Source organism: Chlorocebus sabaeus, chromosome X, assembly GCF_047675955.1.
Source record: "Chlorocebus sabaeus isolate Y175 chromosome X, mChlSab1.0.hap1, whole genome shotgun sequence".
In the NCBI taxonomy this organism is placed as follows: Eukaryota; Metazoa; Chordata; class Mammalia; order Primates; family Cercopithecidae; genus Chlorocebus; species Chlorocebus sabaeus.
This window is the reverse complement of record NC_132933.1, coordinates 5,273,812-5,290,818: the sequence shown is the minus strand read 5'-3', so window position 1 is coordinate 5,290,818 and position 17,007 is coordinate 5,273,812. Positions and strand designations below refer to the sequence as shown.

The window sequence follows — 17,007 nt, the reverse complement described above, 5'->3', positions numbered from 1 at the left end:
TATCACTTTCCTGAAAGCTGTTAATTTTAAAGTGCTTGGAAATGTAGTTTAAAAATTAATATTATTGAGAAGCATGCTAGCGTTTAGTACTAGAAGTTGACACATCTAATTAATGTTGGTGCTAGATTGTAGTTTTTGTTTGAAGTTTTGTGCCAGTTTTCCCAAATACTAAATCTCTAATGCTTTTTCTTTAAAAAGCATATTTAAAAACAATGCGTAAATGTAACGTCATTACTTCTGATGCGTCTGTTTTGTTTCTAGCGGTCTCGAGATGGAGTCAATCGGGATCTCACTGAGGCTGTTCCTCGACTTCCAGGAGAAACACTAATCACTGGTAAGGACCTGCTGACATTAAGATTTGCATAACTTGAGGAGAAGTCTGGCAGGATCAGGTGGCTTCAATCCCACTTACTCTTTAGCGGTCAGACTTAGATAAATAGGCTAGCTTTGTTTGGAAGCGTTAACACAGAATTCTCTGCATCCGTTTCTTGATTAAAGAGTTCTTTCAAGAGCTTCATGCTCACAAGGGTAGTGATACTCTTGTGTCTGTACCAAAGACTGAGAATGATTTAGGGGAAAAAAATGTGGATTATCTCTTGAAAGTCTCTCATTGGAGCCATAAGCTCTCATGGTTTAAGGTTTTAAGAGCAAAATGATTTCCAGTCAATGATGCATGCTTTAAAATGATAAACTTAAAGGCTTGAAAGCTTAAGCATTCTCCTCTTTGAAATATAGGAGAACATATTGCTTTAAAATATCTTTCATTTGTCAGAAAATGGAAGTTAGTATTTAGGTAATATTTTGATGTTATTTTTCATGATAAACGTATACTAAAAGGAAGGGATCAACGTATACTAAAAGGAAGGGATCAACTTTGGAAGGGCTAGATCACTCTAGCTTAAGAATATAGGAGCATCTGACAGCTTCTAAGCCAAGTGCTAATGTTGTGGGCAAATTTTATATTTGGATTAACACCCTCCTTTCAGACTTCAATGTATTTGAAGTGGATGTGATTACCATTCTTCCAGGGAACCTTTTGATTAATTAAGATCTGGGTTGTTTAGCTTAAATGGCTAAAACCTGGTGCTAATTAGATGGCGAGCCTAAGCAAGGTACCTTTGGGAATTAGCCGTACACCACGAGAAATTCTCTTCTGAGTCCACAATCTTGCACACATTCTAGTCTTGAAATGGAGATCAGTGGGATGTGTTCATCTCAATTTCTGGATAAGAGCAAAGAAGATATTTTACTTTTGATCATCTTCATATATGAAGTTTTGGTGGTAGGTATCAGTGCCTGAACCTTAACCTAGGTAGTAACTAATGGAACTAGCATGAAGTAGCCTTACTGAGTATTTTTTATTTAGCACTTGAGGAGAAAGGGATTTTAAAATCATTACGAGTCATTAACACATTCAAGGACATCCTTGAAAGATAAGAGAGACATATTTCTATTATAATTAATTTTTCTGATTTAGCTTCTCCTTATGTTTATTCTACCACAGATGTACTATTCATTTGGCCACCTGTTTTATATCACTTCAGTGTTTGAAATGAACCTAGCCAAACTCTATTCTAGACTATTAAAAAGAGAAAGAGGTTTGGTGTGGTGGCTCACACCTGTAATCCTAGCACTTTGAGAGGCTAAAGTAGGAGGATCACTTGAGACCAGGAATTGGAGACCAGCCTGGGCAACATAGAAAAACATCATTTTTACTAAAAATTAAAAAGAGCTGGGTGCAGTGGCACATACCCATAGTCCCAGCTACTCAGGAGGCTGAGGTGGGAGAATTGCTTGAGCCTGAGAGGTTGAGGCTGCAGTGAGCCATGATTGCGCCACTGAACTCCAGCTTGGGCAATAGAGCAAGACCCTATCTCAAAAAAAAAAAAAAAAAAAAAAAGAATAAACTGGAAAGATTTCTACTACTGACATTTATTTGTTAAAAACATGATTATGTTTCTGTGGTTAGAGATTGGTAGCCTCATCTTTCAGTCTAGTGGTTAGTCCATGAGACTGTCCCAGGTGAGTTGCCTTCCTCTGGCTGAAGTAGCTCAAATAGTTACCTTTACAACCACCTTAGGGTAGCAGCAGCAGTATTCTCATTCACTTCTGCTGTTGAGCTGCTGTCATCTTGCCCCAGGTAGTGACAGCCTTGTGGGAAAGCTCAGGGAAGCACTGTTAGTGCCTGGAGGTGATGTGGCCCCACTAGCTCCCCCGCTACCCCAACTCAACCCAGCGCGGTAATGTAGAAACATTGCCAGTGCTTGCTTTCAGCTTTTTCAGTAATTTTTAAAATTGTAGTTATTCTTAGCTGAATAGTTTATATTAAATTAGTGCCATTTGTTGTGTATCTTGGTATCTATTTCAATTATTTTAGGGTACTTTTTTTATCTTAATAGACAAAGAAGTTATTTACATATGTCCTTTCAATGGCCCCATTAAGGGAAGAGTTTACATCACAAATTATCGTCTTTATTTAAGAAGTTTGGAAACGGTAAGTAGAATATAAGACCATAAAGATGACCCTAACTGTTAAAGATAATGCTAAATTGTTTCTCTTCTACTTTGCAAGATTGACTGTGGGTCAAATTAACATGGGGTATATTTGCTTCTCAACTCTTAATTTTTTGCTTCTACAAAACTCATTTAACACTAACACTTGTATTTGTATATGTAAGGAACAGGGTAAATAAAAAGAAGTCTTGTCCCTCATAATGGTGGGGGAGGGGTTAGTAATTGTAACCATTTGCTAGTTTGGAGAAGTTAGGTATAGAACAGTGGTTCTTTGCTGGAAACACATATGAAACCCACTTGTGGAACTTAACAACACAGTATCCATAAAAGTTAAAAATAAAAAAATACAGCTGTCCTAGAGAGACTGCATCAGAATATCCAGGCCTGTGGTCCAGGCACAGTTATATTTTCTAAAGTATCACAGAGGAATGTGAATTTCTGGGTAAAGCCCACTGTTCTAGAATTTTTCCAAGTGTTCAATTTTAAAGCACCAGGTAGCAGTATAGAACTAGGATGACTATGGTATGGCTTACTGCGACTCTACCTTTTCAATCCCTGACCATGAAAGGTTTGTCACAGTATTTCAAGGAATGTTCCATCGCTAGGACAATAGCATGGAAAAGAGATGCCCCAGAAAGGGAAGAGAGAGTGAGTAGCTGCTGTGGCTGTCACTGAAGGACTTCCAGTAGATGTGGTGGGTTGTCATTGCCCAGGTCAGCCTGAAGGGGAGGTATATTTTGATGAGATGTGAATGGGGAAGAGGTCCAGGGTTCACAGAGAGTAGCCCATCAGCAGCTTCTATGCAGGTGACCTTGAGGCTGTCGGAGAAATGTAGCTTTTGTTTTATTGCTTTTACCCCAGCATTTTTTAGGACAGTTCTAACCTAGATTAGTTCATATCTTTTAATCTTTTTTTCTTTTATGGTGTTCATTATTATGTATGAATTCTGAAAAAATGCTGTTTATTATCCCTACTGCCTTAGCTGTGGGAGCCCACTTTTATAGCTGCCCCAACTTCCGGAATCTCCTCTAGCACAGTGCTTGTAGGGACAGGTACATGGATCAGGCCACAGGGCGTTTCATTTATGTGACTCTATTCAAACTTCTAAGTAAGAGTAGAGATGAGTGAATGTTCTAGCTTTCCAGAATGGGAAAGAAGATTCTGAAAATTAACAAGCTGGATGTTCACTCTTGGCAACAATTGGCAAAAATTCTACAAATAATAATTTTAAACAGATGATTTTTAAGTACTTAGAAAAGAAACCAACCAATGGGAGTGTTACTGACACATTGTCTTGATGGAACCAAGGCCATGTGACAGACCCTGGAAAAATACCTGGGCCAAATGGTGGCAGTACACTTAGGTGGAGTTATAGCCTATGGATTTCAGGCTTAATGCTAGGAAGGGTGGTCGCTAACATCTTGCTGTGTGGGGCCCTTCCTTTCCAGCATTTGTGATGTACTGCAGAGGAGCACATAGAACACATGCATTTCCAATATAAGAAAAACCCCATACTAGCCAAAGTGTGCTAGGTGACGGGATCAGGATTTGAAATGATCTTAACTGGTTAGGATATTGCAGCACAACTAATAATATAAAATTGAATATAGATAATAATTACTCGGTTGTTATCAGTTGTTAGCAGTAAAGGATAGGAGGTCTGTCTTAATGGATCCAAGCTTATTTGAACCAGTAATTGGATATAACTGATTAAAAAGTTAATATTCACCTAGGCTGAGTTAACAGAAGTATAACATAATTGCCAGACAAAATGTAACAATAGCCCCATCTGAAGTGTTGTGTTCAAAGCCGAATACCAAGTTTTAAGAGGGACATTAGCAAACTGAAGAGAGTTCAGACACAGATTACCAGGTTAGTGAAGGGACTGCAGTTTGAGCAGTGATCAAAATAAATGCTGATCTTACCTGAAGAAAAGATGACTAAAAAGGGACATGATGGACCCATCTTTGAATATTTGAAGTGCCTTTCTGTGGAGCAGGGATTCAATTTATTCTGTATAGCTCCCAAGGGTCAAATTAGGATAGATTGAAAGATTTTATGCTAATATATGTGAGAATTACCAAAAGTTGCAATTAAACATTATGGTCCCTTTTGCTGTTTGTACTCTTGGCTTTTTGACTTGCCCACACTTGACTGTGTACCCAGTTCCACCTTGTGCTGTCACTGATAATGAACTGGGGAAGTTATTCAAACTGATGATATGACAAGGTTGTGTATGTAGTGTGACCTCAACTACAAAGAACAAAAATTGTCTGTAGAAAAGAGGCTGGAAAGAAATACACCAAAGGTTTCGGTATTTGGGTTATCTGAAGAGAGGGATTATGCATGTCTTGTCTTCTTCCTTTCACTTGTCAATATTTTTCAAAAACCCAGAATGAACATGTATTACTTTTACAATTGGGAGAATTCTCAGCAAGTTTTATTTTTGTTTGTATATGATGCCCTAGAGGATGGAGTTAGTGCTGAGTGGGTGAATAAAATGCCCATCTGACACTGACTACTAACTTATTTCTTCTTCCACTAAGTTTTACATAAACATTTTAAGCAATTGGCCACAACATTTAGTTCAAGTATAAAAGCAAGCAGCTGACAGCAGAAAACATCATATAAAGAATGCCATTTAAATGGTTGTACAGGAGTCTAAAAACATAGGCATCATAGTGTTTCTTCAATTAAAGTCCTAAACAAGAACATTAATTGTGGATTCTGCTGCAAACTGAAAATATTTTGTTGCATGTTTGACAAAGAGCTGTCATCTCACTGGCATTTTGAAGTGGACACCTGTTTGTTTCAGGTATGTAAACACTGCAGTGGGAGTGATGAGTCCAAATGTGTGTGGTCTGATTCTGGAGTTAGCTCTGCTATTTTGTAAGGAGTCAAGGGCAGATTCCCTGCCTCCTGTTGCCCAGGGAAGTAGAGGAACAGTGGCCATGTCCTGAGATTGCCACAGTGGCCTGCTTCTACCTAGCCCTCCTTGCATGGTCTGCCCCCGCATTCTGGCCCGCACCCTGTCTCCATTGTGTTCATCCTTAGAGTGAGGCCAACCAGCTTGCTTCTGAGTTCCAAAACTATCATCAGTTCCCTGTTGCCCACAGAGTAAAATTCATTCTCTTTGTATGGTATAAAAGTCCTTCTGTCTCTTCCAACCTTGACTTACATCACTTCTCCCCAAGTGCACTGTTCTCAAACTACTCAGAGCCTTTCCTTCTCCCATGATGCATGTGCCATTCTCACGGAACCTGGATGCCCTTTCTCCACCCCTTCAGAAGCTGCTATTCATCCTTGAGAACCCACCTCAAGAGCCACGCCCTCTCTCGAGTCTTCCCCAGCTTCTCTTGAAGGAATCATTCCTTCTTGATGTCCCTGCAGCCTTTTCTTCATGCCTCTGTGTTAACACATTGCTATGAAACCTTCCCTGGCCCTTTAGCTAAACTTTTAATACCTCTTTTCTGTGTTTGTGTTTAATTTTTCTCTTGAGTGCTTGTCACTATCTCCTATGTTATATATTTCACTGATTCATCTTGTTTGTGGTCTAAGAACAAGGATACTTGTCTGTCTATTCACTGATGTTCTTTCAGTTCTTGGGAAGGAGTCTGGCACATTGAAGATGCTAAGTCAGTGTGTGTTGAATGAATGGATTCTGTCATATTTATTTGCTGCTGTGTCTGTGGTCTTAGCAAATGCTAAGTCCTTTTCGTCCTTCATACCTAGCTAGTACAGTGTCCTGGTAAACAGTAATACACAGTAAAATTGTATTGAGTGAACTTTGGAGGAAATGGGCTCCTATGTTGTTAGTGCTGCTCAGAGGGCAAAGGCCTAGTCACTGTGGTTTGACAACAGTGTGGCTCCTACTACATTGTGGCATCTTGAATACTAACATTGCTTCTGGATTTGAGAAATCCCATAGCCACCTTTTGGCCTTGAGAGTACTAAGGAATTCGGCTTTGGGTTAATGTTGTGACTATAGTAGGGCCTACTGTAGGTAGGTGATACCTTGTAATCTGGTAGACTACCATGAGTAAGACTGCTTTTCAGGATTCCTTCCAGGAGCACTTTGGGTTTAGGTGCTCTAGTGCATGAGAAAGACACCTTAACCCTCGTTCATTCAGGCATTCATGTCTTCATTCCAGAAACATTCACTGAGCACCATGGTGAATGTAATACTGTGCAAGGTGCATAATACTATACCTTGAGGCCTGCACAGCCTCATAGGATATAGAGTTGAGTAATTGTGGTATAATATGACAAAGCCTGCAGTGGTATGCATAGTGCTGTGAGAAGGGAGAAGACGTACAAGGGAGAAGACGATTATGCCAGTGTGGCAAGTCACAGAATGCTTTATAGAGGAGATGATACTTGAACCAACTCTTGAATGGTAACAATTTTCTGGACAGGAAGGAAAAAGGAGCCTATCAGGTAGAGAGTTTCCATATCTATATGGTGCTTTTCTGTATCGCATGTATAACAATATGGAAAAGCACCATTTGTTATGAAGATGGTTGAATGATCGGTTGGAGCTGGAACATTGGGGGTTGAGGGAGGAGTGGGGAACAGAAGAGGATGAGGCTGGAAGAAGAGTCAGCAGCCTTAAGAGTCTCATAAGTCACAGTTAAGCAGTATGCAAGTCACACAGACAATGACATATCCAGTGTGATTTCAGGAAGAGAACTCTGGCTGCAGCGTGTGTGATGGGTTAGGGGAGGGAGAAACTGAAGTCAGGAAGCCCAACTAGGAAGTTATTTTAGTTTTCCAGGTAAGTGATAAGGGCCTTAATATAGTCATAGTGAAGACAGAAAAGAGGGGATAACCATGATAGATTTGGAGGGCTTGAGTGGCCATTTGGAGGGAGGAGTTGAACAAACTTTCACTTGAATGATAGGAGCTGCTCCCATTCATCTGACTAGACATTATATTATAGGAGAAGGAATATGTTGTAGATAAGCCCAATGGGGAAATTAGTCTGAAGGCATGGACTTACAACTCTACAACTACCACGTGGAAATGGCTCAGAAGCAGTTGGAAACCTGACTCTGAAGCTTCTGAAGTCATTAGCATATTGGTAGCACTAAAGACCACAGACATTCATGAGCTGGGAAGAGTATGTAACATTAAAAAGATAAGGGCTAAGGAGAGGACCCTGGGGGACATGGACACTTTTCCATGGTGGGGAGAGTGAGAAGAGCCAGTGGAGACCACCAAGTGGCAGGAGTCAGAGCAGTAGAAAATCTCTGGATAAAGGGCTGTGATGGAAGTCAGTAGGAGAGAAGAATCTCAAGAAGGAAGGGAGCAGACCGTGGTGTGAAATGTTGCAAGTTTCCGTAAGATAAAGAATGAAAAGAGGCCATGGAGTGTGTGACCAGGAGGAGGAGGCTCACAGGAGCCCCAGTGAGAACAGATTCCGTGGAGATGTGAGTCCTTGGGTCTTTCTCGCAGCCGTCTTCCACCTTGCTCTTTCTGTAAAGATTCTGCAGCTTCCAGACCTCAGCAAGCTGCTCTGCATTTATTCTCCCCGTGGCTTTAAACTACCCCCTTTGCTTTAGTCACTTCCATGCACATGAAATTGTGTAGTAACAAAGCTCCTTAGAGTTTACTCAGCCTTTTCCATTGACTCTTTCATCTGAGCATGACAACAGCTGACAGATAGGCAAAACAGGTGCTACCCTGGCCATGTTTTTTTTTTTTCCCCGTAGTGCTACCTCTCTTTTGAGCCCCAGTTTCTCTTTCCTTATTGCCTGCTAGAGATCCCTTGAATTTTCATCTGGATTCCCGGACTCATTGTCAAGCTGAAATTGTTCAACTCAATTTTCTCCCTCCCCCCAGTTCCTTCTTTTTGGTGTTCTTGTATCTCTTAATGGTGCCATTTTCTTCTCATCACCCTGGAGTCTCCTCTGTCTACCCATCCCCACTTCTCTGTAGACTTCATCACATTTGCCTCATCCTTTGTAGTCATGTTGCTCTACCCTCATCCCCGGTGTCTGTCTCCTAGGCCCTGGCAGTCTCCTTCAGCTAGGCCTCCCCGACTTCAGTGTCTCTCCCTTCTATTCTATCTGCTCCTTAAGACATACCCGCAATCTTCTTATTCCCTTACTCAGAAACACTTCTTTCCCACCTTATTGCACATTCCCTAGCCAGGTGTTCACGATCCTCACCACTCTGCTGCCATCTTATCTTCCCAGCATTGCTCTTTCCCCCCTCCCTTGTGTGTACACCCCATGCTTTGGCTCCCGTAAGCAACTTGGTCTTCCTAAACAAGCCCTCTGCCTCCTCACCTGTGGACTTCTCATGCAGCCATTTTATCCACCTAGAACATACATTCATCCCCACCCCGTCTCTGCCATTTGCCCCCTACTCCTCTTAAAAATCGTTCAGAAGTATTTACTATAGAAAGCTTATGAAAAGTAATGTAAATGTCTGTGGGTCTACCACCCAGCTGAAGTAATCCCATCCTTTCCTCCCTCTTTACAGCAGAGGTAATCACCATCCAAAAGTTGGTATTTCTCACTCCTGGTCATTTCACACATCCCTTTTTAAAATAGAATGGAATATTGGAAATGTGGAGGAAGCTAAAGGAATGGGGGCTTTTAAGGCTTCCAGTTGAGCAGGTCATAACCCTTGGGTAGTATAATTTGGCTCTAGGTTCAGGACTGCTGGCAAGATGAGAAACATGTTGGATATAGAGTTTTCATTTTCTGATGACAAGTCAGAAACAGCACATTTTTCCTGGATTAAATTCAAGGATAAATTTGTTGTTTGGCTTTTCTCTAAAAGATAGTGACACAGTGATTCAGTTCTTCAGGCAGCGTGTTACCCAAAAATTCTTGAATCCTTTTCAATGTGATGGTTCTTTTGTTGATTATAAAGATGGCGCATACAATGTTAACTTTTAGTTGGTAAAGGTACTTCCGTGAAGAACTAGTATGATGTGGTCTACTTTGTTTTTCTGATGAGTTGCCAGTGCAAGGGTAATATTTGGAGAATCAAGACGAGTGGGCAGTTTACATGTCTGTCAAACTCTGTCTCAAATACCTGGTTGTGAAATGACTTTCAGATGGGTGCTGGCTGTCATGCCATCTAAGAGCTGGGCATGGAACAAGTGCAGCAGTACTCAGGTTTCCTAATCTCTATTGGTGGCTGTCATTGGAGCTATAAGCCTCGGATACTACCAGGAAGGGAGGCAGAATTTACCTTCCAGTGTGAGCATTTCTAAGCCAGATCTACATTCTTTTTCAGAGGGAGGGCCAGTCCACTGAATTACAAGCTCGACCAAAAAGGATTCCTGTAGTATTTTTTCCTTGAAAAAAAAAAAATGCATTGGAAACTTTTCAAGACTGTCCTTTTCAGGTCCTTCTCTCTAGTGGATTTGGCACCTCTTTTCATTTTATAGTAGGTGAGATAATGCTAAATAGACTATAATAGAACACCCTAGTCTGTCCATAAATCAGAACATCAGTGGGAACATAGGATCCATGCTATAGGTATTATTTTAAACTTCCAGTCTTAAATCATCTTCTTATATTGCTGCTGCAAAATGAATGCTTTTTTCACATTAAAAAAACAAACAACAACAACAAAAACTAATTCCTGCCAATACCCTTGGTTCCATTGTCCCTTGTTCCCATGCTAATCCCCAAACTTTAGGATCTGTGGGCTACTAAACCCTGATGTTGAAAGTCACGTAACAGGCTTAATTAATTAGTTCCACTACAAGTTCAGGCTTTCAGAAAGGGTCTCATCGCTGCTTTGGCAATTCTTTCAGTCTCAGATTGACTTCTCATTACACCCTCTACCACTGCAGTGACAAACCTTTCATGTTCTTTAGCTGACCTCGTCTCTTATTCTGTTGAAAAGTCCCCTTGTCACCACGTAAGGAGGTCTACCTTCACCCATCTTTTCCTCCTTCCCTCGCATCTGAGAGGAAGGAATCAGACATCTTATTTTCCAAAGTGAATCCAATTCTTTAAACCTTTCTCCTCTGGAGTCTTAGTTCCCCATTGGTTATTCTGTGTCTTACATTTTTGGTTTTCATCATTTTTGGTTCTCCTTCCCCCTGTTCTGTGAATCTGCTCAACTTCCTCCCTTTCCTTCCTTCCCCTTCCCTTCCCTTCCTTCCGCTCCTTCCCCTTCCTTTCCTTCCCCTCTCTTTCCCCTCCCCCTCCCCTTCCCCTTCCCCTTCCCCTTCCCTTCCCTTCCCTTCCCTTCCCTTCCCTTCCCTTCCCTTCCCTTCCCTCCCCTTCCCCTTCCCCTTCCCCTTCCCTTCCCTTCTCCTTCCCTTCCCCTTCCCCTTCCCTTCCTTCCCCTTCCCTCCCCTCCCCTCCCCTTCCCTTCCCTTCCCTTCCCTTCCCTTCCCTTCCCTTTCCTTCCCTTCTCTTCCCTTCCCTTTCTCTCCCCCTTCTCTTCCCTTCCCCTTCCTCCCTCCCTCCCCTTCCCTTCCCCTCCCTCCCTCCCTCCCTCCCATTTTGAGACAGCTCTGTTGCCCAGGTTGGAGTGCAGTGGCATGATCTCAGCTCACTGCAACCTCCACCTCTTGGGTTCAAGAGATTCTCCCGCCTCAGCTTCCCAAATAGCTGGGATTACAGAAATGCACCACCACGCCCAGTTAATTTTTGTGTTTTTAGTAGAGACAGGGTTTCATTACGTTGGCCAGGCTCATCTTAGACTCCTAACCTCCAGTAATCTGCCCACCTCAGCCTCTCAAAGTGCTGGGATTACAGGCACAAGTCACTGCGCCCAGCCTTGCCCAAGTGTCTTTATTTGAAAACACCTTCTCGTATTCCTGCTACCACTGATACTGTCATCCTCTTTCTTCCCCTTCTTGGACAAACTTCTTTAAAAATTAGTCCACACATGCTGCTTCCACTTCCATACTATTGACTCCTTACTTGTTGTGGTCTGGCTTCTGTTCCCTATTGAAACTACTCCTTTACTGCTCAATTCTAATGGCCTTTGTTGAGTTCTTGACTTTTAAATTTCTATGCAGGGATTGATTCTGTTGACTGCTCCTTCCTTTATCCTTTTCCCCGTGCATTCTTGGCTCTTCTCTCATTTCTACCTTTTGCCTTCTATGCGGCTCATTTTTTCTTTCCTACCTCCTAAGTACTGTTTTCCCCAGAGTTCTGTCCTCACCCTCTTTTTTTCTCCATTGTCAGTTACTTTCCAATTTTCTAGCTCCAGTTCCAATCTTTCATTCTGTATTCATTGAATATCTGAGAGTCCAGTATGTGTTAAGCGCTATGGCAGGTGCTAGGATATGATGGTGAGCACAGCAGACACAGTTTCTCCCTCACAAAGCTTATAGTTCTAATGGGATTGATAAACATTCTTCTGATAATCACGCCAATATATAATAACAAGCTGTGATCAGTGTTGCATGGGAGTAGTACAGGGGCACAATAGTTTGAGGAGCCTGGGAAATTGTCCTGAGAAAATGATGTTTGACCTGGGGTCTGAAGAATACATATGAGTTCCCTAGTTGTGAGGCAGGGGCTGGGGAGGTGAGAAGAAGCTGAGAGAACAGCATATGAGAGGACCTGAGACCAAAGGAAGCATGAAAGATGGCAGTATGGCTGAGTTGGGGGAGAATGGCAAGGGATGAGGTAAGAGAGGTAGATGGTGGCCGGATATCCTAGGCCTTGCCCACCCTGTTCAGGATTTGGGGTTTTTATTTTTTCATTTATTCATTGGATTGATTGATTGATTTGAGACAGGGTCTCGCTTTGCTCAGGCTGGATTGCAGTGGTGCAGTCATAGCTCACTGCAGCCATGACCTCCTGAGCTCAAGCAGTCCTCCCACCTCAACTTCCTGAATAGCTAGGACTACAGCTGCGCACTACCATAGCTAGCTAATTTTTGTATTTTTTGTAGAGACAGGGTCTTGCTGTATTGCCCAGCCTGGTCTCAAACTCCTGGGCTCAAGCGATCTGCCTGCCTCCGCCTCCCAAAGTGCTCGGATTGCAGGCATAAGCCACCATGCCCAGCCCTTTAATTTATTTTTTAATTGACAAAAATTGTATATATCGTGTGCAACATGTTTTGAAATACATACACATTGTAGAATGAGTCAATCAAGCTACTTAACATAAGCATGGCGTCATATACATATTTTGTGTGGTCAGAACATTTAGAATTTACTCTCAGCAATTTTCTAGTACACAATAGTTATTAATTAGTTGTAGTCACTATATTGTACAGTAGATCTCTGGAACTTACTCCTTTTATTAACTGAAATTGTGTATCCTTTGACTAACATCTCCCCATCACCTTCCCCAGGATTATTTTTATTTTTATTTTATTTTATTTTGTTTTGTTTTGAGACAAAGTCTTGCTTTTGTCCCCCAGGCTGGAGTGCAGTGGCACAATCTCGGCTCACTGCAACCTTCGCCTCCCAGGTTCAAGCGATTCTCCTGCCTCAGCCTCCCGAGTAGCTGGGATTACAGGCGCCTGCCACCACACCCAGCTGATTTTTGTATTTTTAGTAGAGACGGGGTTTCACCATGTTGGCCAGGCTGGTCTTGAAGTCCTGACCTCAGGTGATCTGCCCACCTCGGCCTCCCAAAGTGCTGGGATTACAGGTGTGAGCCACTGTGCCCGGCCAGGATTTGGGTTTTTAGAGTTCAGCAATGAGAAGCTTTTGAAGCTTTTCACACCATTTTCGAAGTGGTGTGAGCCAAGGAATGATAGCATCAGATGTGCTCTTCTAAAAGATCACCCTGGGTACTGTAGGGGGAGCGATAGTAGATATAGAGACCACTGCACCTACGGCAGTGGCCTGGAGAAGTTGCTGATAGAATTGGAGTGGTTAGCAGAGTTGAGACTGATTAAGAGGCAGACATGGGAGACTGGCTTAAGGATAGTAGAGAGGGGGATACCAGGGGTGACTCCTAGGTTTCTAGCTTTTGTAACCAGCCACTAAGATAGGGAACTTTGGAGAATAATGTAGTTTGGAGAGAGAACTGTATTTAGTTCTGGACATTTTGAGTTCGAGGTGCCCTCAGGATCTCGTCAGTTCTTTATATCCAGCCATCTCCTGGATATCTGTACTTGGTTCGTTTATCATAATCTCAAACCCAGAGTTTCTAAAATTAGCCATGTTCATCTTTCTCTAAAACCCCCTCCTGTGTTCTTCACATCTTTTGCTGGTACCACCACTGTTTATCCCAGAGATCTTGGCCTAAAGCTGATTCATCTTTGAGTCTTCCCCAGTGGCTAGTCTCTTTTGCTTTCTACCTTGGTCCCTCTCCACTTCCAGATCCTCATAGCCTCTCACTTGTACTCAAGTATCAGCTTTCATGGTTTTGAGGAGTGGGTGTAGCCCACTTCTTGCTAGTCCAGAGTTCTCAGTGCTGCTAGATGAATCTTCATAAAACACCATTTGATGGTGGCATTCCTGTTCTCCAGAAGCATCCTTTAGATCTCAGTCTCCCTGATCCTAGCCCTGCAGTACTCCCCAGGAAATTCCCATCACCGTCACTGAAACCTGGCCTACATTTTTTTTTAAAATAAACTCCCCATGCTTTTCCCACATGTGCAGCTGATGTGACTCTTACTTGTTTCTCAAATGCCAGTCTCCAGTTGCTTTTGATCCATCCTTTAAGGATCATTTTTAATGTAGTCATTGCCACAGAACCTTCATGCTATCTAATCATCAGATATGACTTGCCCTCCTCTGATCTCCCATTCTACTTTGTGGACTTTTCCTATGGCTCTTGGCACTAGCAACCTGGCATTATAGTTACTTGAGTCCATGTGTCTTATCTCCCAGATAGAGCTAGGCCCTGAACTCCATGCGGGCAACTCTGCATCTTAACTTCATGAACCCTAGCCTAGGGCTCAGTAGAGTTTCTGTTACTTAGTGTATGAGAGAGACAGAGAGAAAGAGAGAGAATATGCATTGTTTTAGCTTATTTAACATATTTACATCTCAATTATTTTAGGTAGATAGAAGTACAAGGCACAGACTTTTGAGTTAGAATGGGCCTTTGAAAATCCTTAAATATTTAATGATATTTAGATACTGATGACTCAGGTATCCAGAGAGTTCAACTAATTTGCCTATTCCTGGATCTTCCAGTTTGGCCTGCTGGGTTATCTGATCTCGAATGTGTCATACAGGGAGAATGTAGCAAGTAGCGTCATTAGACGGTGGGTGCCTTTGGTCAGAAGCTGGCTGGTTCTCCTCAGCATCCTGTTTTCTTTTTTCTGTGTAGGGCCAGGGCTCTTTGAGCTATAAAATTTCCTCTGTACAGAGACAAAGAGTAGCAAGGCGTTAGCTCACTTTTAATTCTTCTGCTTTTTTTAAACATCCTTGCTTCCATGTTGATACTAGAGTATCAGACTTATTTAGTGTCTATTCTATGTATTTTAGGTATAAATTTGACATTTAAGAATACAGTTCACAGACACTCAAATCTCAATATAGTATATCTAAGCATAATAACAGACTGATACTATGTTTTAAATAACTGTACTGTATTGATAAGTAAATACATGATAATATGCTGCTTATATACATATACTGTTACTGAGTGGTATTTTTCTCTTTGGGCATTTAGGTTTCAGTCATGTCATGAGGTGTCTTACCCCGTGACATTCCTCCTTATAGGTACAAACAGTAAGATCTGTTAGATGCTTGCTAGAGCATACTGATCCACTATATTTAAAGAGCACAATTACATCTTCCAAGTACTAAGATATTCTTTGCCATAATAATAATAACTTCCATTGTTTTCTAGCTACTGTCATCAGGCACGACGCGAGGTACTTTAAACTCATTTTCTGTAATCATCCCTACTTTCAGATAAATGTGACTGAGCAATAGTAACTCGCCACTGTTATCAGCTAGTGAATGTCAGGATTCAGATTGAGCCAGTTTTGTCCACCTAAGAGCTTGTACTATTTTCTCTACATTATGATAATTATACTCATACACTTTTTTGCTTTTTTATTTTGAAATAATTATGAGCTCATAGAACTTGCAAAAATAGAAGAGGTCCTTTACACTTATTACTGAGTTCCCTGCAATAACTATAGCCCTTTATCAAAACCAGGAAGTGGACTGGCACAACTAGACTGACTATGGTCAGTCTTGGATTTCAGCAGTGTTTTTCATGCACTCATTTTTTGTGTGCTTTTACGCACAGTTCTGTAGCATTTGATCCCAGGTAATCACCATCAATAATCAAGATATGGAACTGTTCTGTCACAACAAAAGAACTCACTCGTGCTGCCCCTCTAGAGTCACGCTATGCCTCCCCTCAACCTCTGCAACTACTTCTCTGGGCTCCTTCTCTATAATTTTGTCATTTCAAGCACATTATATAAAAGGAATCACATAACACTTGACTTTTTAAGATTGGCATTTCTCGGCCAAGTGTGGTGGCCCACGCCTGTAATCCCAGCACTCTGGGAGGCTGAGGCAGGTGGATGGCTTGAGCCTCAGAAGTTTGAGACCAGCCTGGGCCACATGGTGAAACCCCTTCTCTACAAAAGTACAAAAATTAGCCAGGCGTGGTGGCACATACTTGTAGTCTCAGCTACTTGGGAGGCTGAGGTGAGAGGTATACCTGAGCCCAGGGAGGTTGAGGTTGCATTGAGATCACACCACTGCACTTCAGCCTGGGTGACACAAGTGAGGTCCTGTCTCAAAAAAAAAAAAAGATTGGCGATTTTCATTCCACATGATGCCCTCAAGATTCTTCCAGGTTCCATGTATCCATAGTTCATTCATTTTTCTTGCTGAGTGGTATTCCATGGTACAGATGCTCACAGCTTTACACTTTTTGAATTTCTAGATAAACCATGAGCTGTATTTATATTTTATGAATAACTGCTTATTTTCTGTATTGTATTTTAATATAAAAGGCTGGAAGCAGTGGCTCACACATGTAATCCCAATACTTTGGGAGGCCAAGGCAGGAGGATTGCTTGAGCCCAGGAGTTTGAGACCAGCCTGGACAACATACTGAGGCCCCCATCTCTACAAAAAATACAAAATAATTAGCTGGGCATGGTGGCATGCATCTGTGGTCTCAGCTACTCCCAGCTACTCGGGAGGCTGATGTGGGAGGATCACTTGAGCCCAAGAGTTTGAGACCAGCCTGGACAACACAGTAAGACCCTGTCTCTACAAAAAACTTTAAAAAATTTTGGCTGGGCATGGTGGCTCATGCCTATAATCCTAGAACTTTGGGAGGCTGAGGCGGGTGGATCACCTGAGGTCAGGGGTTTGAGACCAGCCTGGCCAACATGGCAAAATGCCGTCTCTACTAAAAATACAAATTAGCTAGGCATGGTGGCACATGCCTGTAATCCCAGCTACTCAGGAGGCTGAGGCAGGAGAATTGCTTGAACCCAGGAGGCGGAGGTTGCAGTGAGCTGAGATCGTGCCACTGCACTCCAGCCTTGGTGACAGAGTGAGACTCCATCTTTTAAAAAAAAAAAAAAAATAGCTGTGGCTGGTGGTGTGTGCCTATGGTC

General features: G+C 42.1%; 1 protein-coding gene across 2 annotated transcripts in view; it reads left to right on the top strand.

Annotated features, from left to right (window-relative positions):
- The window catches only part of MTM1 (myotubularin 1), a 103,249-nt gene that overhangs the window by 26,843 nt on the left and 59,399 nt on the right, over positions 1–17,007 (top strand). For both annotated transcript variants that reach the window (XM_037989278.1, XM_037989277.1), the window contains exons 3-4: positions 262–334; positions 2,400–2,494. In XM_037989278.1, coding sequence (XP_037845206.1) covers positions 262–334; positions 2,400–2,494 — 168 coding nt within the window. The remainder of the gene's footprint in view (positions 1–261; positions 335–2,399; positions 2,495–17,007) is intronic.